Source organism: Pseudorca crassidens, chromosome 20 (genome assembly GCF_039906515.1).
Source record: "Pseudorca crassidens isolate mPseCra1 chromosome 20, mPseCra1.hap1, whole genome shotgun sequence".
Taxonomy (NCBI): Eukaryota; Metazoa; Chordata; class Mammalia; order Artiodactyla; family Delphinidae; genus Pseudorca; species Pseudorca crassidens.
In genome coordinates this window covers 6,984,461-7,007,482 of record NC_090315.1, presented here as the reverse complement: position 1 = coordinate 7,007,482, position 23,022 = coordinate 6,984,461, and the positions used below count along the sequence as shown (strand labels likewise).

Genomic DNA, 23,022 nt, shown 5'->3' with positions numbered 1-23,022 from the left:
CCGCCCTTCACATTGGGCCCACCTTCAGTGGCCTTTCCCCCATACATACGAACAGCTTTAGCACGTTCCAGCTGTTTTTATTTCCTAACCTATGGCCGCCATCCCTGTAACGTCAGAGCTTCTCCAAGCCCTGTGCCTTTCAAAAGTCCCTTCAGGCCAATTTCTCTAGAAACTTGGCCCAGATATCCTCTACCGGACGGTTCACCTTTTCCCAAACGCGAGTTGTGCTGTACGGATTCCTCCACTTCCTGTAAGATGGTTGCCCCCACTGGGCCGTTTCCTAACTTCCGTACAAAGTGGATCAACCTCACTGCCATTTAAATTTTCTTGCCAGCTCGCAGAAAGGGATTTACCCCCATGCCTTTCTTGTTTGCTGCAAGCTCGAGCTTATGCGCATATGTCCTTTTTTATTAAGGGTTCAGGTGCCCCCAAATTGACAGTTTCGGTGACCTTCCGTCTCCCCAGTCTTCCCCGCGGACGAGCGCTAAAACGGGGCTCTTCGCTCTTCAGACGCCCGATGCCCAAACATGGCCGCGCCCACTGGGCCACGCTAGAGGGCGCGGCCAAGTTACCTCTGAAGAGAAGTCGGAAATTCAGTTGTCTTTTTGCGGCAGAAACGTCTCAGACTCTCGTTGGCCACCGTACCGCGGTGATGAGGGAAGCGACGAAGTTCCGCGAAGTTCAGCCGTGGATGGGTCGCGATCGTCCCTGGAGGAAGTCAAGTTAGTGGCTGGGTCTCTTCGTGTACAGCGGGGAGGGAGGGCGGGCCTGTCAGCGTCCGCGTTGGGTGATGCGTGTGGAATACAAGCGGGAGGACAGCGTGGATGCGTGTTCTTTTCCAGGGGAGTCCTAAAGTGTGGGTAACAGTGTATGTGTGGTTGGGGTACTTCTGGCTTCAGTCAGGAGATTCTCTTGTGGTTAGTGGTTAAAGATCCCTAGAGGTCAGCGATTTAGTCGCGAGGGCACGTGTTGGGGTCTTTGCCGTTTACTCTCTGTAGGGCTCAGTGACTGCGAACTGGAGAGTGGTGTTTGTCAGTGAATGCTGTTTATGGTTCGGGTTTTGTTTGGGGCTAAAAGATGGAGTATCTGTTTCGGGGTTAATGGACGGGAGTCTCTGAGATTAACCCGGGTGGTGGTAGTAATCGTTTGGGGTACAGATGCGTGTATGGGCTGATACTTTGGAGGCCCGAGTACTTTGGCCGCTGCGTGTTGCGTGTTTTGAGCTCCAACCTCGGCCTCTGTAACAGATGTGATGGACGTTAACGTTACCCTTCTGCCGTTTAGGTCGGTCCGAGTCCTTCACCACTAGTTTTAAAATCCTCTTTGGCACCCAACATCACCCCTTACTCTTAAACTCTCAGAAATGAAGGTTTTTGGCGAGATGAATGATCCAGAGATCCACCAGATGAATATCTAATAGCAGTATGTTTTACGATATGTAAGATGCAGCTTTTATCCTTTGTCCTACAAGACTCCTGCACATTCCTCTTGGATATTTCTTTTCAGATTCTGTCTAAAACCAGTAAAATAACATCTCTGTCACCGTGAGTTCTGTTCCCAAAGGAAAATGCTTATAAAATTTTAGTGTATTTCAGTTTTAGGCGTTTATATTATGGCCTTAATATTCATAATTCAGATAAATTGTGTAAATGGTACTATGATTTTCTCTTTCACTTTATTTCATGGAATATAGATTTACAAATTATTTTAAATGCGTGAACTGGTGGTATTATAAGTAGGTTTATATTCAGTGATTGCATACATCTATATAGAGGTGAAATATTTAAAATACTTAGGTGTCATTTTTTGGAACATTTTATGATTATGCATTTACCTATGGATTTGTTCCCTTGCCTTTCATCTCCAGCCTAGACTACTTATTTTTATTGCCATTGTAAACGTATTATTATTTGTTAACTCCCGTCTCCTTATAATTTTTTACAACATAAAAGAGCAGTTGACTTTATTTATTTATTTATTTTTGGCTGATTTTTAAAAAATTGAAGTATAGTTGATATACAATATCGTGTTTCACGTGTGCAGCACATTGATTCAGTTATATATGTATATATAGATATCTTTTTCAGATTCTTTTCCCTTCTAGGTTATTACAAAATACTGAGTATAGCTCCCTGTGCTATACAGTAGGTCCTTGTTGCTTATCTATATTACATACAGTAGTGTGTGTGTGTTAATCCCATCCTCCTAATTTAACCTCTCCCCACGCCCCCCAGCAACTAACTTTTTTTTTTTTTTTTTTTTGGCGGTACGCCGGCCTCTCACTGCCGCGGAGCACAGGCTCCGGACGCGCAGGCCCAGCAGCCATGGCTCACGGGCCCAGCCGCTCCGCGGCATGTGGGATCTTCCCGGACCTTCCCAGACCGGGGCACGAACCCGCGTACCCCGCATCGGCAGGCGGACCCCCAACCACTGCGCCACCAGGGAAGCCCATAACTTTAAATATTTATGTTTGGTCACCTTACTAAATTCTTAAATCTACAATATCTTTCTTTCCACCCAACATTTTAGTGTGAAAATTTTCAAACATACAGAAATATTGAAAGGATTTTATATTAACCACCCATGTACCTACCACTTAGGTTTTATTATTAATAGTACTAGACTTGCTCTACCAGTTAGTTACCTAACCCTCTGTCCATCCTTCTGTTCATGTATGTCTTTTGTTGTTGGTGGTTTTGGTATATTTCCAAGTAAGTTTCAGACCTCTACCATTACTTTAAATACTTATTCAATCACATGATTAATTAAAGTTCTACTAACAGACTTTTACTTGTTTCCTTTCTTTATGTAATGAACAGACATCTTATTTACAAATAATTTTGGCCTGGTGTGGAGTGAAAATTAATTTCGGAGCGAGATGAATCTGATTTTTCAATCCAAATTCTGCCTCCTACTCATTGTGCAGTTTGTGTGACCTCTTGTCTGTTTCCGTCTTAGAAAAAAAGAAAAGAAAAGCAATTAAAATCTCTCCCTTAGAGTTATTTTGAAGATTCAAAATACCTTAAATAATGAACTGTGATGGCAGATGCATAGCATATCTGAGTAAAAAAGCTGCTAATTTCCCCATATTTGTGGCTTTGTGTTTTGTAAAATTTGTATTTATAACTCATTTTCTCTCTCCCTGCTTTCCTCCTTGTTTTCCCTCTCTATTTTTTGGAAATAAAACTTCGAAAGCCATGAACTTATATTAATGACCATGCTACAGCAATTTTATTTAAAGTATGTAGAATCCTGATATTTCTCTGATATTTTTTTCTTCTTTTTTGGCTGCATCAGGTCTTAGTTGTGGCGCAGGCTCTTCGTTGCAGCGTGCAGGATTCTCTCTAGTTGTGGCCTGCGGTTTTTCTCTAGTTGTGGTGCGCAGGCTCCAGGGCGCCTGGGCTCTGCAGTCTGTGGCACGCGTACTCTAGTTGAGGTGCACGAGCTCAGTAGTTGTGGCGCGCTGGTTTAGTTGCTCCGCGGCATGTGGGATCTTAGTTCCCTGACCAGGGATTGATTCCGCATCCCCTGCATTGGAAGGCGGAATCTTTACCACTGGACCACCAGAGAAGTCCCCTCTTTGATTTTTAAAATATACATGCTCTTATGAAAAATACAGTGAAGAAAAAAAAAATGACCTGTCAAATATCACACCTTTGCCAATATTTCCCTTTCAGAGATTCTTAGAAATGGATTTTTAGGTTACCAGTTGATAGTTTCATTGATCATTTTCGCTTGAATGTTAAATTATTCCCAGGAAACGTTCTTTTTAAACAGACACTTGACCTGTGTGTGCTTTAGAATCGTATAGAATTTTTCCATTTTAATTTTGTAACCAGCCTCCTGACTAAACAGAGGTATAGACATATTAGGCAAATACAATTTGCCTCTCCTTATATTCAAAACTCACCTTTTATTATTATTTTTTCAAATTGCATTGCAGTGGGCAATGTATCCAAACTCAGATTCTCAACCCTGCTATTATAGTGTAAAAACAGCCTAAGACAATAGTCAACAGGTGCGTCTGGCTGTGTTCCCATAAACCTTGATTTGTAAAAACGGGTGGTCCAGGCCCTGGAGAGTCTGTTACTGACTCTTGATTTAGATGATCATATGGCTTTTCTGCTCCAGTTCAGGGTTGGACACCTGGAGCCCATGGATTAACTCTGGCCCAGTGCCTGTTTTTGTTAATAAAGTTTTATTGGAACCTAGCACACCTATTTTTTTGTTTTTTAAATATGGCTGTTTTTTGGTCACATTGCTTGGCATGTGGAACTTGCCCATCCAGGGATGGAACCCGTGCCCCCTGCAGTGGAAGCATGGACTAATAACCACTGGACCACCAGGGAAGTCCAAAAGTATGACTGCTTTTGAGCTACAATGGTAGAGTTGAGTAATTACCACAGAAGCCATGTACATTACATTTTCTGTCTCTTTTAACATAGAAATTATGTATGTTTTTAAAAGTTATTAGTTTTATTCTGACACCAGAGATTACAAATAATATACAGCCTTTATTTGTCAAAGTATTACTGTAATTAGTACGTTTATACTCTATCTATACAGAGATCTTAGAACACTCATTCATTTACCCACCTCATAATTTATATGCTATCATGGTAAATTTTAACTCTATTTTTTAAAATTAAATTTATTTATTTATTTATTAATTTTGCCTGCATTGGATCTTCATTGCTACACGCGGGCTTTCTCTAGTTGTGGCGAGTGGGGGCTACTCTTCCTGCGGTGCGTGGGTTTCTCACTGCGGTGGTTTCTCTTGTTGTGCAGCACAGGTTCTAGCCGCGTGAGCCCAGTAGTTGTGGCACACGGGCTCAGTAGTTGTGGTGCACAGGCTTAGTTGCTCCGCGGCATGTGGGATCTTCCCGGACCAGGGCTCGAACCTGTGTCCCATGCATTGGCAGGTGGATTCTTAACCACTGTGCCACCAGGGAAGTGGTGATTAACTGTCTATATTTTTAAAACCTCCTGAGATATGATCATTTTCCCAGCTGGTACTAATTTAGACTTAACTGCTTATTTACCAGTTTAGTTCCTTTTCATTCCTTGGTCCTCTGCTAACATTGGAGGACCCTTTCCTTTTGCTTGAAGAACATGTGCATTTGCTGTATTACAGGTCTTCTGATGAAGAATTCTCCCTGGTTTTGCCTGAAAATGTTTTTTTTTAATTGAAGTACAGTTGATTTACAATGTTGTGTTAGTTTCAGGTGTACAGCAAAGTGATTCAGTTGTACGTACATATATATCTATTTTTTTTTCAGATTCTTTTCTCCTACAGTTTATTACAAAATATTGAATATAGTTCCCTGTGGTATACAGTACGTCCTTGTTGGTTATCTGTTTTATATATAGTTGTGTGTATATGATAATCCCAAACTCCTAATTTATCCTTCTCCCCCCCCGACCCCTGAAAATGTTTTTATTTCAGTTTTATTCCTAAAGGATTTTTCGCTGAGTATCCTTTATAGGTTTATGCTTATAATACTCTTATCGAGGATCAAGAAGTGGATGGTAATGAGAAATTACGTGACGGTGCTTCTTGTTTGCTTAACATGATGTTCTTCAAATTTGAGTGTGTGAACCCTGGGATGTAAAAAGACTTCTGAAGAGGTACGTGGACGCACGTGGTTTAAAAGAAGAAAAATGTGTATATCCTGTCTGTGTGTCCTCTTTCCTAAAGTTGATCTACCTGTGGATTTCCCTGCCAGTGGGGCACTGTGCTGTGCTGGTTCTCCTTCCCACATCCCCTTTCACAGTCTTACTGCTTCCACTTTACAAGAGAAAGATGTACTTCCTAAATATTCGGAATGTTGTGTTTTATTGGCCCAGATGTAAAAGCTTCGTATTAAAAGGACCAATCGATCTTTGGGGGCCTTAATTTAAGATGAGTGGCCAGCAACACTGACAGCATCTAGGCCGAAAGAGAATGTACCACTCAGAGTAAGTTGCTCTTCAGCCCACAGTTGCTGGCTCCCCAGGAACAAGAGGGATCAAAGGAAAGAAGGAGGAAAAGACTCTGAGACTTAAGTACTGTCAGTTCTGGAGACATCCTTGATTGGAGACTGAGATTTTTGAACAGAAATTTACAGCTGATCCAGAAGAGCTAAAGACAGCATCCCAGTTTGCTGCCATTTCCCAAAGTCAGAAGAAAATGATCCAGGCCCAGGTGACTTTTGGTTTCTTTATTCTTTCTTTATTCCCCAGTGGCTTTGCCTGTAAAAGTCCGTGCAGTTAAGTAGAAAAGTTTAAATGGATCCTAGCAGGATCTGGAGAAATCTTGGTAAAGTTAGATCAGGAACGTATTATTCATAGGATTCATATGCTGTGACTCGCATTGGGATATAACATGTGATGTGCAAAATCCTGTGAGTTATATTAGCTGTCAATTTGTGTCTAATGTCTCTGACAGCCATCACAAAAGAGTCATAAGTTACATGATAGGCAGTACGACAAACTGCTTCTACTCCCAGCACTTCTGGCACCAAATGTGTGGGTCTTTCCAGACCAACAATCCCTTCTCCAAACCTCTAGATACCAGCTGAGCGTCTACAATTTAATTCAATTACGACATTAACTACTGCACTTACTGTCAGTCTCCACAGGTTTAAGGGCTCAATCCCACAGGACTGCCCTCACTTTGGATGCCAAGTATTGGCTTCCCACAGTACCTATACTTCTGACTTGGCTGCACATCGGGGGTTCCTAAAATCCCTTCCTCAGGTTCCATAATTTACTGCAACGGTTCACATAACTCAGGAAAAGACTTTGCTTACCTATACTGGTTCATTATGAAGGATACAGCTTGGGAAGAGCCAAATGGAAAGATACTTAGGCAAGATGTGAGGGAAGGGACAAGCACCTTCCATGCCCTCTATAGGAGTGTCACACCCCCAGCACCTAGATGTGTTCACCATCCCGGAAATGCTCTGAGCCCTGTAGTTTAGGGGGATTTTTATGGAGGTCTGATTGGGTAGGTGTGGTAGATTAAATCAGTGGCCATTGTTGATTGGCTCAGTTTCCAGTCCCTCCCCCCTCCCTGGAGGGCTAGAAGTGGGGCTGAAAGTTCCAACCCTCTAATCACAAGGTTTGTTCCCTGGGCAACCAACCCCCATCCTGAAACTCTCTAGAGGTCCACCAAGACTCACTTTGCTAGCATAAACTCAGGTATGTTTGAAAGGGACTTGTTATAAATAACACAGAATGCCCCGTACTTCTATTACTTAAAAAACTCCAAGGGTTTAGGAGAAATTGTGTTAGAAACTGGGGCTGAAGACCAAATACATGTTTCTTATTATATCACATATCATAGGGATCAACTGTGAGGGAAAAGCAGACCAGTTCCTTGAGGGATGTTAATGTTTCATGGCACATGGGTCTCAAGTTCACATAGGACTTTGACGGTTCTCCATAGAGGTGATGTGCTGGGTCCTTAACTGCAGTCCTTGACTGTCCTAACTTCTTTTCTTTTTGAATAAATTTATTTATTTTTGTTTATTTATTTTTGGCTGTGTTGGGTCTTCGTTGCCATGCACAGGCTTTCTCTAGTTGCAGCGAGTGGGGGCTACTCTTTATTGCGGTGCACCTGCTTCTCACTGCGGTGGCTTCTTTTGTTGTGGGGCAGGGGCTCTAGGGCTTCAGTAGTTGTGGCTTGCGGGCTGTAGAGCACAGGCTCAGTAGTTGTAGCACATGGGCTTAGTTGCTCCACAGCATGTGAGATCTTCCCGGATCAGGGATCGAACGTGCGTCCCCTGCATTGGCAGGCATATTCTTAACCACTGTGCTATTGGGGAAGTCCCTGTCCTTTCTTCTTATAAATGTAAAAACGTGTTTCCTACAGCTGTTTCCTCATTTCATCTAATATGGTATTAACCCCGCCTAATGATATACACACATATATGTGCATTGTCTCTGTCTATATATATATATATTCTTTAAAGAATAGTCTTCTTATAAATTTGATCATCTAATAATCTTTTTTTTGGACTTTTTATTCTTTTTTTGTTTTTTAAATGTTTTATTGAAGTATAGTTGATTTACAATGTTCTGTTAGTTTCTGGTGTATAGCAAAGTAATTCAGTTATATGTATTCATATTCTTTTTCATTATGGTTTATTAGAGGATATTTAATAAAGTTCCTGATCATCTAATAATCTTTTATGCTTTATACATGTTTTGTACAGTTCTTTTTTCTTTTCTTTCTTTACTTTTATTTATTTGTTTAGTTAGTTATTTTTGGCCACTTGGCCTGTGGGATCTTAGTTCCCCAACCAGGCATTGAACGCGGGCCACCACAGTGAAAGCGCCGAGTCCCAACCACTGGACCGCCAGGGAGTTTCCTGTACAGTTTCTCTTATTTTGTTTAGTATGTTGACCACTGAAATTAGTATGTATTGTCTTCATCTACTTGTAAGTAGCATATAGTTTGATATTAGTGAATGCTTGTGAGAGATCAGAAAATATGTATTGGTCTCTGCCCCCTGTTCCTGGCACAGAGCTCCTAAAACCCTTGTGATTCCCTAAGTGAAAAGAACACTAGGAACATCTGTTCTAATATTGGTCTTTGACCTCTGTTCCTGACACAGGGCTCCTGAAACTCTTGTCATTTCCTTGGTGACAGGAGTGACTTTGTTCTACCGAGGTGACTCTGAGTGAGCTCCTGGATGAGGGCTGGTAACAGGAAAGATCAAGCCATGATGAGAAGCTTGGCATTTTTAACCCTGCCTCACGCATCTATTCCATCTGGAAGACTGTACCATAACATAGTATTTTACTAGGATTCTTATTTTATCACAGCATAAGAAGTAAAAACCCCACCAATTTCCTATATGGCAAAAGTGAACAGAATAATTTCCTTTACATTTTTCCATGTCACCCAAAGAACATCACTTGGCCAAACGTGACTGTGTTATGACAGGAATCCCTGACGTATGACGACGTGGCTATGAAGTTCACATGGGAGGAGTGGCAGCTCCTGGACCCTGATCAGAAGGACCTGTACCGGGATGTGATGCTGGAGAACTATAGCAACCTGCTGTCCATAGGTGAGGATGGCTCCCCTGGGTCCCTCAGAGGGTGCCTGTCAGTGGCCGTTCCATTCTCAACCTCTTAACTCTTCAGACTAACTGCATTCCTCTGCAATGGTCGAGTCTCAGATCCTTCTCTTGCCCCAGACTAGAGGGTATAATAGCCCCTCTCCTGAGAGAAAAGCCTTGAGGTTACAGATGTGAAACCTTTTTATTCCCTCCATGTACCATTATCCCTTCCTGCCATATCCCAGCCCAGTTCAGTATGTCTAAGTCTTCTATCATTTTTCATGAACAGGGTATCGAGCCAGCAAACCAGATGCTCTCTCCAGGTTGGAACGAGGAGAACAACTGTGGCCAGTAGAAGATGACAGCCACGGTCGAATCTGTCCAGGTGAGTGGGTGAGACCCAGCAAGGTGGGCAGACACGGAAGTCGTACTCTGGTCAGGAGAGAAGGCGTCAGAGCTGTGATAGTGTCTGAGGAAACATAAGCAGCCCTACCACGTACCTCTCTTCCGGTGTAAGAACTCTTTTTCTTTGTGGAAGTTAAGAGGAAAATATATCCCTTTGTTTTCTTCTGAGATCTGATCCCTGCTTATTTCTAAACCATGAGTGTTGTTTTTTTTTAATTGTGTCTTTATTATTTATTTATTTATTTTCAGTTTTAAATTTTTGGCTGTGTCGGGTCTTAGTTGCGGCATGCAGGATCTTCGTTGTGGTGCACGGGCTCTTCGTTGTGGTGCGCAGCCTTCTCTCTAGTTGTGGCGTGTGGGTTTTCTCTTCTCTATTTGTGGCGCGCAGGCTACAGGGCATGTGCACTCTGTAATTGTGGTGTGCGGGCTCCAGAGTGAGCGGGCTCTGTAGTTTGCGGCACGCGGGCTCTAGCTGAGGTGTGCAAGCTCAATAGCTGTGGCACTCGGGCTTAGTTGCCCCATGGAACATGAGATCTTAGTTCCCTGACCAGGGATCGAACCCTCTTCCCCTGCAATATAAGGTGGATTCTTTACCACTGGACCACCGGGGAAGTCCCTGATCCCCGCTTATTTCATATGCATCTTATTTTTGTTTGTTTGTGTAGTTTTCTTCTTGCTTGGATTTTCAAATCTTCCTCTCCTTCGTTTACCATCACAAGATCTCTGTCTGTGTTACCGCTTCTCTTGCTGTGAAATCCCACTTTCCAGGCCTCTCTGGAAAGAGAACTTTGAATTCATCATACTCTTCTTACCACTGTACCTTCTTCCTGCCGTATGAGGAAATAACAATTTCCCACCAAAACATGCAGCCCCACCTTGGATGCTGTGTCCCCATGATAACCTGGTTTCTGCTGTACATTTCTGTGGTTCTTTGGTCCCCACCCCCTTCCAGGTTTTCCATACTTTCATTTCCATTTTCTTCTCAGTTCTCATAAGTCTTAAAAGTTTCTTCCATTCCCATGAGTTAAGCTCTTTCTGTTCTCTGAAAGAGACGCCCCAAATTGACTTCTCTCTTAATATTGTCTAATGTACAATTTCTTTCTATGTATTTTATTCTTCATCATGGCAGCTGGCCTGTGACTTCCTAGTTTGTGTGTGGGAACAGAAACCTTCTCTCCATCCTTTTAAAAATTGAGGTTCTCTTTCAGTTCTACACATTTAAAAGAAAAACATGTCTTAGTGTAAAAATTGCTGTAAGGAAAATTAAAGCAGCTAATGGGAGAGTGGGTGTTGGGGCTTGGAACTGCCCTTTTGGAATGGGAGTGGCTCTCTCATAAGGTGCCTTTGAGCACATAGATGAGGGATATGAGTAATCTTCCTGGGTGAGGAGTTTTCCAAATGTGAGACAGTGGGAAGTTGAAAGACCTGAATCTGGAATGTGTTTGAGGAACTTTGGGGAAACTTACATGGGTAGAAGGGAGTGAACAAGAGGGAAAATGACTAGAGTTAAGGGTAACAGGGTAGTAGCTGCGGGTTTTGGTACGTAGGTAACAAACTGCCTATCAAGGGCATTCAAGACCTTGATTCTTTTCTGAATAATTTGAGAAAACAGGATTTTGAGTAGAAGAGTGGCATTATACAATTTTTAAAGTGGATCACTTTGCCTACTTTATAGATGGTAGATATTATTGGGGAGGGGAATGTACTTTTATACTCTTGGTTACAATGTGTGACAATAAAATGATACAGATCAAAGTCATCAAAGATCAAATTATGCATGGGAAAGACTCCAGGAGAGGCTGCACACAAGGTTCCCGGTTGTCCTCTACCAGTGGAGTCATGTGAACAGTGCTGAATTTTCCCAGCAATGATGTTTGAATGTTTGACAACATGTGTGAAGTGCTGCCAACCAGGGAAGCTCACCCAAGCCTAGTGCCTCTAGACCCCAGAATCAGAATGTTACAGTGTTGTCCAAAGTCCCAGGCATACAAAAACGGACATCTACCACAAATCACATTGTTAGCATAAACTCTATGATATGTCCTAAAATCTCATACCTAAAAAGACATTCTCATCAGGTGGGATATTCCAAGGACTCAGAGGTATCCTCTAGGGCCAGTCCTTTCTTTGCAATGTTCAGGGATGGAGTAACTGCATATCATCATTCCCTTTTCGTGTAGGAACATAGGAGAGTATGTTCCAAGTAGAGTATTAGTTGGGAGTGTTGGTTACAGAAGATTTTATCTGTATTTGATGTTAGCATTAGTGCTTTGCTAGAGTTAGGTAAATGGTGGTCTGCAGAATGAAGAAGAGGGAAAGTTGTTGGAATATGATAAACCTCAATAGTTTGTCACATTTACCTTGAAATCAGATGCTAAGGAGACACATTCTTATTTGGCATTGTATTTGTTCTATACACCTGGGTCTGCACGTTTGCACCTGATCACAATTGTCAATGTTTGGTTCTCTTCAATGGGCTTGATTGAATTTTCAAACTCTAAATGTTGAAATGGCTAAAGCCTTGGCCCTTTGCCTTGAGCTTTTATGATACATGTTTCCAAACATAGTCTTATCCAGTACTGTCTTTGAATACTCTGGTTTTAAAAAAAATTTTTTTTATTTTATATTGGAGTACAGTCAATTTACAATGTTGTGTTAGTTTCAGGTGTACAGCAAAGTGAATCAGTTATATATATATATATATATATATACACATACATATATCTGTTCTTCTTCAATAATCCGTCAATGTTGATGATATCCACATTGCTATTTTCACATAAGACCTTTTGAAACATTTATATATTCAACCCGCTTCTTCATGTTTTGTATGCAGACAAATAATAACCTCCTTAAGCTTTGTTTCACAATGTGTGCTAGATTTTCTTCTCATTCTGGCCTTCAGTAATATTCTTCACATTATTAAGAGGCATTCCACCTACCCAGTGGCTGAAACCACATAATTCTTGGAATAATCCTTGAGTCTTAACCTCTTCCGTGCTTCTCCCATTAAGTCCATCAGTGAACCTTGTCTTTTCTTTGAAAATATCCTGATTTCCTCCACCTCCTACATATTCATTGCTCCTTTAACTGTGATTCACAGACTGCAATTGCCTTCTTTATTCCTTTGCTTCAGTTGTCTATGCCCAGAATTAAACCTGGGTGTCCTACAAATTTAACTCATTTCTGATACTATCTATGTGGAAATAGTGTCAGACCCTACAAGTTAAGGGTTCAGTCCCACAAGATTGTCCCCATGTCAGATGTCAGTTGCAACTCCAGATTGTTACCTGTGCTTCTGACCAACTGGCTATAAATTGAAGGTTCTCATGACCCTCTTCTTTGGTTCAATTAATTTGCCAGGGTGGCTCACAGAACTCAAAGAAACATTTACTTATGTTTACCAGTTTACTATAAAGGATACAGATGAATAACCAGAGGAAGAGGTACAAGAAGGCAAGGTCTGAAGGATTCCTGACAGAAGCAGAAGCTTCTGTCCCCATGGAACTGGGGAGCACCACCCTCCTCGCACATGGATGTGTTCACCCATCCAAAGGTTGAGCAAATCTTGTTAAGAGTTTTTATAGAGTTTTAATCTCTAGGCCCTCTCTCCTTTCCCAGAGGCTGCAGGGTGGAGCTGAAAGTTCCAACCTTCTAATCACTTAGTCTTTTTGGTGATCAGTCCCATCCTGAGGTTATGTAGGAACTCTATGCTAAGTCATCTCATTAGCATAAACTCAGTATTGAAAGATACTCCTGTCACTTAGGAAATTATAAGGCTTTAGGAGCTGTGTGGAGGAAGACCAAATATATTTCTTATTATATCACACATAGAATTGTCACTAAATAGTTACTTCACATGAAAGCATTTTTTGAAACAGTTTTCTTCCAAATTAAGATTATGAGAGATTGCGGAATGATTCCTTGTTCTCTTCTTTCCTAGAAATCAGGAAAGTTGATGACCCTCTGCAGCATCACTTGCCGAATCACAGCATTCAAAATATTGTGGAACAATGCTGCGAACATAATACATTTGCAAATATTGTTAATCAGAGCGAAAGTCATTTCCTGTTAAAGCAAAATTGTGATATGTTTGACTTATCTGAAAAACCTTTAAATTTAAATTTAAGTTTTGAAAACCAGAAGAGAACCTGTAACTTAGAGAACTCTGCTGATTTTAATGGAGATGGGAAATCCCTTCTCCATGCTAACCACGAGCTATCTTTTACTGAAATTAAATTTCCTGTAAGTGCAAAACCCATCAGCAATAACTCCCTGTCTACTAAGCAACAGAGAACTCACAACATAGAGAAAGCCCATGTATGCAGTGAGTGTGGGAAAGCCTTCTTCAAGATGTCTCAGCTCTTTGATCATCAGAGAGTTCATACTAGAGAAAAGCCTCATGGATGCAGTCTGTGTGGGAAAGCCTTCTCCAGAAAATCCAGGCTCACTGAACATCAGAGAACTCATACAGGACTGAAATATTATGAGTGCACTGAATGTGATAAAATCTTCTTCGAGAAATTGCAGTTCAACATACATCAGAAAAGTCATATGGGAGAGAAACCTTACACATGTAGTGAATGTGGGAAAGCATTCACCAAAAAGTGTCGGCTCATTTATCATCAGCGAACTCATACGGGAGAGAAGCCCCATGGATGCAGTCTGTGTGGAAAAGCCTTCTCTACAAAGTTCAGTCTCACTACACATCAGAAAACTCATACAGGAGAGAAACCTTACATATGCAGTGAATGTGGAAAAGGATTCATCGAGAAGAGGCGGCTTATTGCACACCATCGAACTCATACAGGTGAGAAACCCTTTATATGCAATGTATGTGGGAAAAGTTTCACCTTGAAGAACAGTCTTATCACTCATCAGCAAACTCACAGAGAAGAGAAACTGTATATGTGCAGTGAATGTGGGAAAGGCTTTTCAATGAAGCACTGCCTCATTGTACATCAGCGAACTCATACTGGAGAGAAACCCTATACATGCAATGAGTGTGGAAAAGGCTTTACCTTGAAGAGCCCTCTCATCAGACATCAGCGGACTCATACAGGGGAGAAACCCTATGTATGTAGTGTGTGTGGAAAAGGCTTCACCATGAAGAGTGATCTTATTGTACATCAGCGAACTCATACTGCAGAGAAACCCTATGTATGCAGTGACTGTGGGAAAGGCTTCACTGTGAAGAGCCGCCTGATTGTACACCAGCGAACTCACACAGGGGAGAAACCCTACGTGTGCAGTGAATGTGGAAAAGGCTTTCCAGCCAAGATCCGGCTGATAGGACATCAGCGAATTCATACAGGAGAGAAACCATATGCATGCAGTGAATGTGGTAAAGGCTTCACAGAGAAGAGTCATCTTAACGTACACCAGCGCACTCACACAGGAGAGAAACCTTATGTATGCAGTGAATGTGGCAAAGGCTTAACTGGGAAAAGCATGCTCATCGCACATCTGCGAACTCATACTGGAGAGAAACCATATATATGCAATGAATGTGGCAAGGGCTTCACCATGAAGAGTACTCTGAGTACACATCAGCAAACTCACACTGCAGAGAAACCGTACAAATGCAACGAGTGTGGTAAAGCCTTTAGGAAGAAGACATGCCTCATACAACATCAGAGAGTTCACTCAGGAAAAACTTCCTTTGCATGTACTGAATGTGGAAAATTCTCTTTGCGCAAAAATGATCTCATTACCCATCAGAGAATTCACACAGGAGAGAAGCCACATGAATGCAGTGAATGTGGGAAAACCTTCACCACAAAGTCAGGGCTCAATGTTCATCAAAGAAAACATACAGGAGAGAGGCCCTATGGATGCAGCGAGTGTGGGAAAGCTTTTGCCCACTTGTCAATCCTTGTTAAACATAAGAGAATTCACAGGTAGTCACTCTGGGGAAGCCTGTTGCCAGTTGTACTCAAGATGATAGTACGCAGAGAAGAATCACAATGCAAAGAATGTGGTGTTATCTTTAGTGATCAATTACCTCATATTTTATGTTGATGAAAAAATTTACAAGAAAACTCAGACACAATCAGCCATGGTGAAAATGTTTTAGGACATTTTATTGTCTAAAAAGTGTATACTAAGGGCTTCCCTGGTGGCACAGTGGTTAAGAGTCCACCTGCCAATGCAGGGAACATGGGTTCAAGCCTTGGTCTGGGAGGATCCCAAATGCTGTGGAGCAACTAAGCCCGTGCACCACAACTACTGCACCTGCATTCTAGAGCCTGTGAGCCACAACTACTGAGCCTGCATGCCTAGAGCCCATGCTCCACAGCAAGAGAAGCCACCACAATGAGAAGCCCGTGCACTGCAATGAAGAGCAGCCCCCGCTCTCTGCAACTAGAGAAAGCCCACGCACAGCAACGAAGATCCAACGCAGCCAAAAATAAATAAAATTTTTTTAAAAAGTGTATATTGAGATAAAGCCTAAAATGTGAAAGACTAGGAAAGACTTCATTGGTAATAGACTCTATCATATGTAGTCATCATAGATCATGAGTGAATGAATATTTCTAACTGGTAGAACTATAATTGTGGGAAAACCTTTGCCCAGAAGTAACACATCAAGAGATGTCAGTTAACACTAGAGAAATACTTTCCTATGGTGATGAATATGGTAGGGTTTGCAGTAATAAATATTGCCTCATCATTTGCCAGGAAATCTGTGCAATAACTCATTTAGTATGGTGGCCTTTAACAAAATATCAGACAACTTAATGAAGGAAAGAAGCCTTGGAGAAATGATGAATGAGAACATTGTGTTACAGGTCTAAACTTAAGGGGTAATACACCTCACAAACAACTGGGGAAAGGATACCTTCAGCCATATTTCTAGATGCCTTGTCATTGATCTTATAAATTTTACATAGTGGCAGTTACTCTCATCATGGATTAAATTTTAATATATACAGTGCAGGAGTGTTCAATTATTTAATTAGTTTTTGCATTTCTTTGGTTCCAAGTTTAAGTTATTTCAGAATATTTGAAGTACTTCAAAATGAAGCAATATATTCATTTCCTAAGTATAAGTCAACATATTTGGTGTGTTTAACCAAGTTTATAAGTAACAGCAGGGGGTTATAAAATTAATATAAATGTGATGTTTTTATAACTTTTAATTTTGAAGTAAGTTTAGAATCACAAAAACTGAAATATTCCAGAGATTTCCTAAATCACCTTCAGTCCACTATTCCCAAAGGTAAAACCTTATATAACCACACAGTTTACTATCAAATAGAGGAAAGTGAAATTGTTACATTGCTGTTAACTACAGGGTTTATTTCTATTGCACCAGTTTTAATGTGGTTTTTAAATACCGCCTTAAATTTTATCACATATGTAGGTTCCTGTAACCAACACCCCAGTGAAAATTCAGAATGCTTTGTCAACACAAACTCCCTCATGCTACATCCTCATTGTCACATCCTTTCTCCGACACTAATCCTATAATTTTATCATTTATAGAATATTAGAAAAATAGAATCGTTTAGGATGTATCATTTTGAGGTTGACTATTTGAGCTTGTGAAATTGTAGAAAATAGACATATTGGTCTCTGCCCCCGATTTCTGGCACAGAGCTTCTGAAACCCTTGTAAATTGTTGCATGATAAGAGCATGTGGAGCATCTCTTGTTCTATTGATGGGACTCTGGGTGGGCTCATGAATGGCTCCTGGATGGGTGCTTGTCACCAAAAAAGACTTGGAATTTTCAGCTCACTCCCCTCCTCCAGAGAGGGGAGAGGGGCTAGAAATGGAGTTACTAATTGATCATGCCTAACGTGAGGAAGCTTCCATAAAATCCCAACAATAGTAGGGGCTATGGAGAGCTTCCAGAAGGGTGAACACATTGAAGTACAGGGAGTGTTAACACAGCCCCAGCTCTATGGGGACAGAAGCTCCTGTGCTTAGAACACTCCCAGATCTCACTCTGTTTCTCCTCAGCTTGTTGTTCATTTCTGTCCTTTATCGTGTCCTTTAATAAACTAATAAACACAGATAAGTGTTTCCCTGAGTTCTGTGAGATTAATCAAACTCTAGCAGATTAATCAAACCCGACAAGGGATCACGCAAACCTCCAATTTGGAGCCAAGTCAGACAAGTTGTAGGTAACTTGGGGACCAGCTATTTGCGATTAGTATCTGAGGTGGGGTGGGAGCAGTTGTGGGACTGAGCTCTTAACTGGTGGGATCTGGCACTATCTCCAAGTAGATAGTGTTAGAATTGAGTTAAAATGTAGGACCCAGCTGACAGGAATTGCTTGGTGTGTGGGAAACCCACACATTTGGTGACCAGAAGTGTTGAAAGTGTGTGTGTGGCAACAGGGTGAGAGTAAAGGAGAAAGACAGGAGGAAGTCTGACTGTAGCTTTTCCCAATACAGACTTCAAGTAAATTCAACCTTAGATCCAACTAGAAACTCTGGGCATCTTCTCTGCCACAGAATATCAGACTGTAATAGAGGTGGTGCAGGTGCGTAGCTGTTAGTGCATGACTGGTAGCCGTCCCACTCAGCCATTGACTGGTATCGCAGTGAGTCCCTTCTCCTTCCCTTCCTCTGTGTAAGCGGAGCCCACATTCATACTGAGGGAAGATGGTTTTTCTGAGACACTAGTCTGCCATCTCGGTCGGCTGGCTTTCCGATTAAAGTCGTTACTCCTTGCCTCAACAGGTCATCTTCCGATTTATTGGACTGACCTGCGGCAAGCAGAGCAAGTTTGGGCTCTGTCCGTAATAAGACTCCAGGCAAACTGGTAGTACCCAAGGTGTTCCTGCCTAACTGCACAAGGTCACCATCATCTTGTCACTTTTGCCCAAAGTGATGACTGGAATGCATCTCACACCACGTTGGCCTTGGATTTGTGCTGGCCTCTGAAAACTTAAATTAGCTCTGTGACTGAGACTATCTCTTGCAAAGAGAGGAAGGCACTGGGGTGCCCAGAAGACATTTCCATGTCTTCTCACCCAGCAGTCTTAGCAGCTTTTATGGCCACTCCTGTTGGAAGCGCCAGAACCTCTAGGAGGTCACAGTGCTGTGTGTCCTCATAGAACCTGTGCAAGTCTTCTGGAACTGAACAGGAGCCCTCAGTGTCCCTAGCAACAGCCAAGGAGGCATTGCGGGGAGAGCGCATCAAAATCAGAAATGGTTTTGGACCAGGTTCAGCCTTTGGCAACTACTGGAGGAGTCTTCAGAGACTCAATATCTGCTGGGCCTGATTCTGGGCAAGGATCCCCAGTGAGGGGCCTGTGGGGTCAGTGAAGAGGGAATGTGTGTCAGTGACGGCATTTGGGGTTTTATTTGGCTTCAGTCACTGAGGAATCTGGGCGTTAGTGATGGGGCCTTTGATTGAGGCTTAACCTGTAGAGATTAATGATCGAAGGTCTTGTTGGTCAGGGTTTAGGGTCCATATGTTAGGTCTGCAAGACTCGGTAATTGAAAACTGGATGGAAGGTGTGAAACCAATGAGCACTGCCTCTCCCCTAGGTTAGCAATTTAACGTCCAGCTCATGATCTGGAGAAGCCTGGAATTGGGGGAGGAGTGTCAATGGGCAAGAATGTCTGTGGTAAATTTCAGATTGAATTTGAGGTCAGTGTTGTGTAGGGAGTGCAGAGTTTGTCTGTGTTTGAGAGCACAGGAATCTGGAAGTTTTGAGACCCATAGTCCCAGGCTAGTGGTGTTTAGAGACTTGACCTTTGGATGCTGGAAACATTTCTTTTCAGGTGTCCAGTCCAAGTCCTTTCTCAAAGTTCTTATTAAAAATTTTTCTCAGGCTTCCCTGGCGGCGCAGTTGTTGAGAGTCCGCCTGCCGATGCAGGGGACACGGGTTCGTGCACCGGTCCGGGAAGATCCCGCATGCCGTGGAGCGGCTGGGCCCGTGAGCCATGACCGCTGAGCCTGCGCGTCCGGAGCCTGTGCTCTGCAGCGGGAGAGGCCACAACGGTGAGAGGCCCGCATACGGCAAAAAAAAAAAAAAAAAAAATTGTCTCCTACATACACTCTTATCATTGCCTGCACAAAAATCAGAATAATTCACTGTGGTCAAGTGGTGTGTATAGGAATAAAGACAGGATTTCTGTTCATATTACTGCAAAGTTTAGTCTTGGATATTTCCTTTCAGATTTCTTTGACACAAGTAAGAACAACAATTTTCCTGATTTCTACTCCTCAGTGAGAGCCATCTCATTAAAAAAACTTTTTTTCAGGCTACCTTTCTAAAACTTGGGATCATCTGTACGAACATACATTCAAGAATCTGCCTATCGTCTAACATGGCTGTATTTCTTCTGCATTGTCTCTGGCAAATAATCGAAATTCCTGTTACTCCATCTTATCACCAGCATTTCATATTTTCAGTTTTTGGATTTCAGCAAGTCTAATACCTGGGTATTTGTATCACACTGCTGCTTTTTAAAAATCATTAGCATTATTCACATTGCTGTTTTAATTTGCATCTCCCTAACAACAAATGATGCAGACCATCTTTTCATATGCTTGTTTGCCATCTGTTATCTTTGATCAAGTGTCTGTTCAAGGTTTGCCTATTTTTGAAATAGGAGTTTCTTGTTGACTTTTCAGAATTCTTTCTATGTTCTGGATACAAGTCCTTTACCAAGTATAGGACTTATAGGATGAATGTGTTGAGATTCTTTTTTTTTTTTTTTTTCTGAACAAAGTGTAAAGGTTTTTTTTTTATTATGTGTAACATAGGCAAAATTATTTAAGTCAATAAGTTTTTAAGGCATTTCACATGTTCTGATTCTTTCCACTGCCAATCACCTTAGTTCCTCCAAAGTCATAATCTTCAAGATGAGATAGCCCTTTCAAAAAAGAAGTTTTGCTCAAGCCACACAATTCTTTTAGTTGAGCTTCTTTGATCTCCAGTAGAATACAGACACACTTCAAAATTCTCCACCTGTAATCTTTGGGATCCAATTTCCTCAAGCAGTTTACTTTAGGACAATGTTTAGGGTCAGGAGATAGATCTGCCCGCTTCAGAGTTTGACACCCTCTAAAAATGTATTAAGTTCAAATCATATTCACTCCTAAGCTATCACACCCTAGAACAGTACAGATCATTGGGATATGCCAATACCTTTTTAAAATGCTGACACTGTGTTCTCAAGATAAAAGCCTAAAAAAAGAAGCCATCTTTGTTTCATGTCAACATTAGAGTATGAACTCGATATAGCTGATAATTTTAAAACTTAATATATAAGGGAAATTATCAGCTCTATAGTCCTGGAAGCAATCTTTATGTTTATCAATACACCCCCATCACTTGAATCTGTTTTAGGTATCATGTCCCTTCTTCCCTGTACCAAAACTCATACTAAACAATGAGTTCTGGGTTGCAAAAGAGGATTTTTGCACCTGTCTATAAGGAGAGTCTTTTGAGATTTTTTTTCTCTTTGTTTTTGTTTGTTTTTTGCCTGTGGACTTCCAAGTGTTCCAGCAGCATCTGCTGAAAAAGTCTATATTTCTCCATTGAATAACCTTTGTATATCTGTCAAACGCTTGAGTATACTTGGCTCATGTGGGTCTTTTTCTGGGATCTTTGCTCTGTTCCATTGATCTATGTGTCCTTTCACCAATACTACTAAAGGTTTATAAGTCTTGAAATCTCTTGGTGTGAGCCCTGTATGATGGTTCTTTTTGGTCAGAAGTTGTTTTGCTATTTTCAGTGGAGAAACCTGGCAAATAATACCTTTGCCAGTAGATCAGTGTTGTCATTTTGATATTCTATACCCATAAATACGTGGTGTCTTTTCCAAAATGCATAAATCCCTGTTTAATGAGGAAAACAGACCAACCTAAAAGAAGGTCAATATACAACATACCTGATCAGTACTCCTCAAAATAATTGAGGACATGAAAAAAAGACTGAGGAATGGTCATGGAACAGAGCAATTCAAGGAAACATGATGTCTAAAGGCAGCATTCTTCCCTGGGTTGAATCCTAAGACAGAAAAAGGACAGTAGTGGAAAAATTTGTGAAATCCAAATAGAATCTGTAATTTAGTTGAGTGTCATACCAATGTTAATTTCTAAGTTTGACAAATGTACCATGGTTACATAAAATATTCGCATGAGAGGAAGTCAAATGAAGGTATATGTGCACTCTTTGTAGTACTTTGTCACTTTCGTGTAAATCTAAAATTTCCCCCAAATAAAAATTTATTTAAAATAGGTATAATCTATGTCAGTTATATCTCGGCAAGGCTGTAAAAAAAAAAAGACGTAATCTAATTTTATCACTTACATTCTCATAAACATTTCCATGTTATAAAATGTTTTGTATATCTCTATATAATTAATATTAAGTGGCTGTAATAATATCATGGGTGAACTAGTAGAATGGTAAATTGAGTCACATATAAAAGGTATGCATTAAAGTGGGGTATGCTTGAAAAACATAACATATTCAACTATGTTCACTTTTTATTATGATCCTCTCATTATTGAAATTCTCACTCCAAGATTTGTTGTACTGTTTTTCTTATAAGTCCCAGACATCTCCATTTACTTTTAATCCTAGATAGTTTATAATTTTGCAATTATATTTGATGTCTTTAAAAAAATCCATATGCTATAAATTTTGTACACAACAGAAATTCATTTTAACAGCTTTATGGTCATAATTTACATATAACATTTACCAGTAGTAAGCGTACAACTCAGTGACATTTAGCAAGTTCATAGAGTTGTGCCACTATCACCACGATGCAATATTTAGAAAATTTCATAACCCACAAGAAGTAACTGGATAGTTGTTTTGTTATTAAGTTTTGAGAACTCTTGATATATTCTGAATACAAGTCTTTATCAATAGATGTTAAATGTGTCAATATTTTCTCCCAGTCTCTGGCTCTACTCAATACTTTATTAAAGCTGTGCTTAGAAATACAAAAGTTTTTAATTTTAATAAAGTCCAATTTATTATTTTTCCTTTTATGGCTCATACTTTGTCTTGTCACAGAACTCTTTGGCTAACTTAGGTTCCTCTTCGCGTCTCTAAGTTTCATACTTCTTCTACCTCTTAAATTTAGGTCTGTGATCTATTTCGAGTTAATTTTGTATATGGTTAGAGTTATGGGTCTTAATTTATGTTTTTGCAAATAGGTATACAATTTTTCCAGCATAATTTGCTGAAACAACTAACCCCGTGGAATTATCTTAGTGTCTTGACCAAATAGATATTGACCTTAATACTTTTGGACTCCATTCTGTTGTGCCTTTCTCATTGGTTCCAGACCTTTACTGGCCTCATTTTTAAAGTGGCCTTTCCCCGAGGCTCCAATTCCAATCAAAATTTAGGCTTCATCCCTGCCGCTCTTTTCCTCTTGAACGTGATGGCCTGTTTCACACTGTGCCAGTTTCTCGAAATCTTATTCGGTCCTTAAAAGCAGCTTCCTGCGAGAAATGTTCCTCCAGAGTTTTTGGGGGGATGTCCGATTACCGGATGTACTGCCGATTCTCATTCCAGGAGTTCGTTCTCTGCTGCTATACCGACACCTGAACCCTTGGTCCTTTTCGAAAACCGCCCCC

At 41.0% G+C, this 23,022-nt stretch overlaps 1 protein-coding gene and 1 non-coding gene across 4 annotated transcripts; one reads left to right on the top strand and one right to left on the bottom strand.

The window, feature by feature from the left end:
• The first annotated feature begins 329 nt into the window (after positions 1-329).
• Positions 330-20,313, top strand: ZNF615 (zinc finger protein 615). 3 transcript variants are annotated; one of them, XM_067719026.1, is made up of 6 exons: positions 330-722; positions 5,447-5,628; positions 5,982-6,184; positions 8,933-9,059; positions 9,340-9,435; positions 18,147-19,240. In XM_067719026.1, the coding sequence occupies exons 3-6, from the start codon at positions 6,170-6,172 to the stop codon at positions 18,230-18,232; spliced, it is 324 nt and encodes a 107-aa protein (XP_067575127.1). In that variant the 5' UTR covers positions 330-722; positions 5,447-5,628; positions 5,982-6,169; the 3' UTR covers positions 18,233-19,240. The 3 variants fall into 3 exon arrangements, with proteins under 3 accessions (XP_067575127.1, XP_067575128.1, XP_067575126.1); XM_067719027.1 differs by lacking the exon at positions 18,147-19,240 and adding an exon at positions 19,680-20,313 and having other exon boundaries at positions 333-722; XM_067719025.1 differs by lacking the exon at positions 18,147-19,240 and adding an exon at positions 13,399-17,484 and having other exon boundaries at positions 341-722.
• A 461-nt stretch (positions 20,314-20,774) lies between these two features.
• On the bottom strand, positions 20,775-20,925 carry LOC137215772 (small nucleolar RNA SNORA40). Its single transcript, XR_010939407.1, has one exon. It is a non-coding gene; the product is annotated as a small nucleolar RNA SNORA40 (small nucleolar RNA).
• Between the last annotated feature and the right edge of the window lie 2,097 nt (positions 20,926-23,022).

Coding starts and splice junctions, on each gene's coding strand:
- ZNF615 (XM_067719025.1), top strand. Junction 9,060..9,339: donor TAGCAACCTGCTGTCCATAG/GTGAGGATGGCT, acceptor TTTCATGAACAG/GGTATCGAGCCAGCAAACCA. Junction 9,436..13,398: donor CCACGGTCGAATCTGTCCAG/GTGAGTGGGTGA, acceptor CTTCTTTCCTAG/AAATCAGGAAAGTTGATGAC.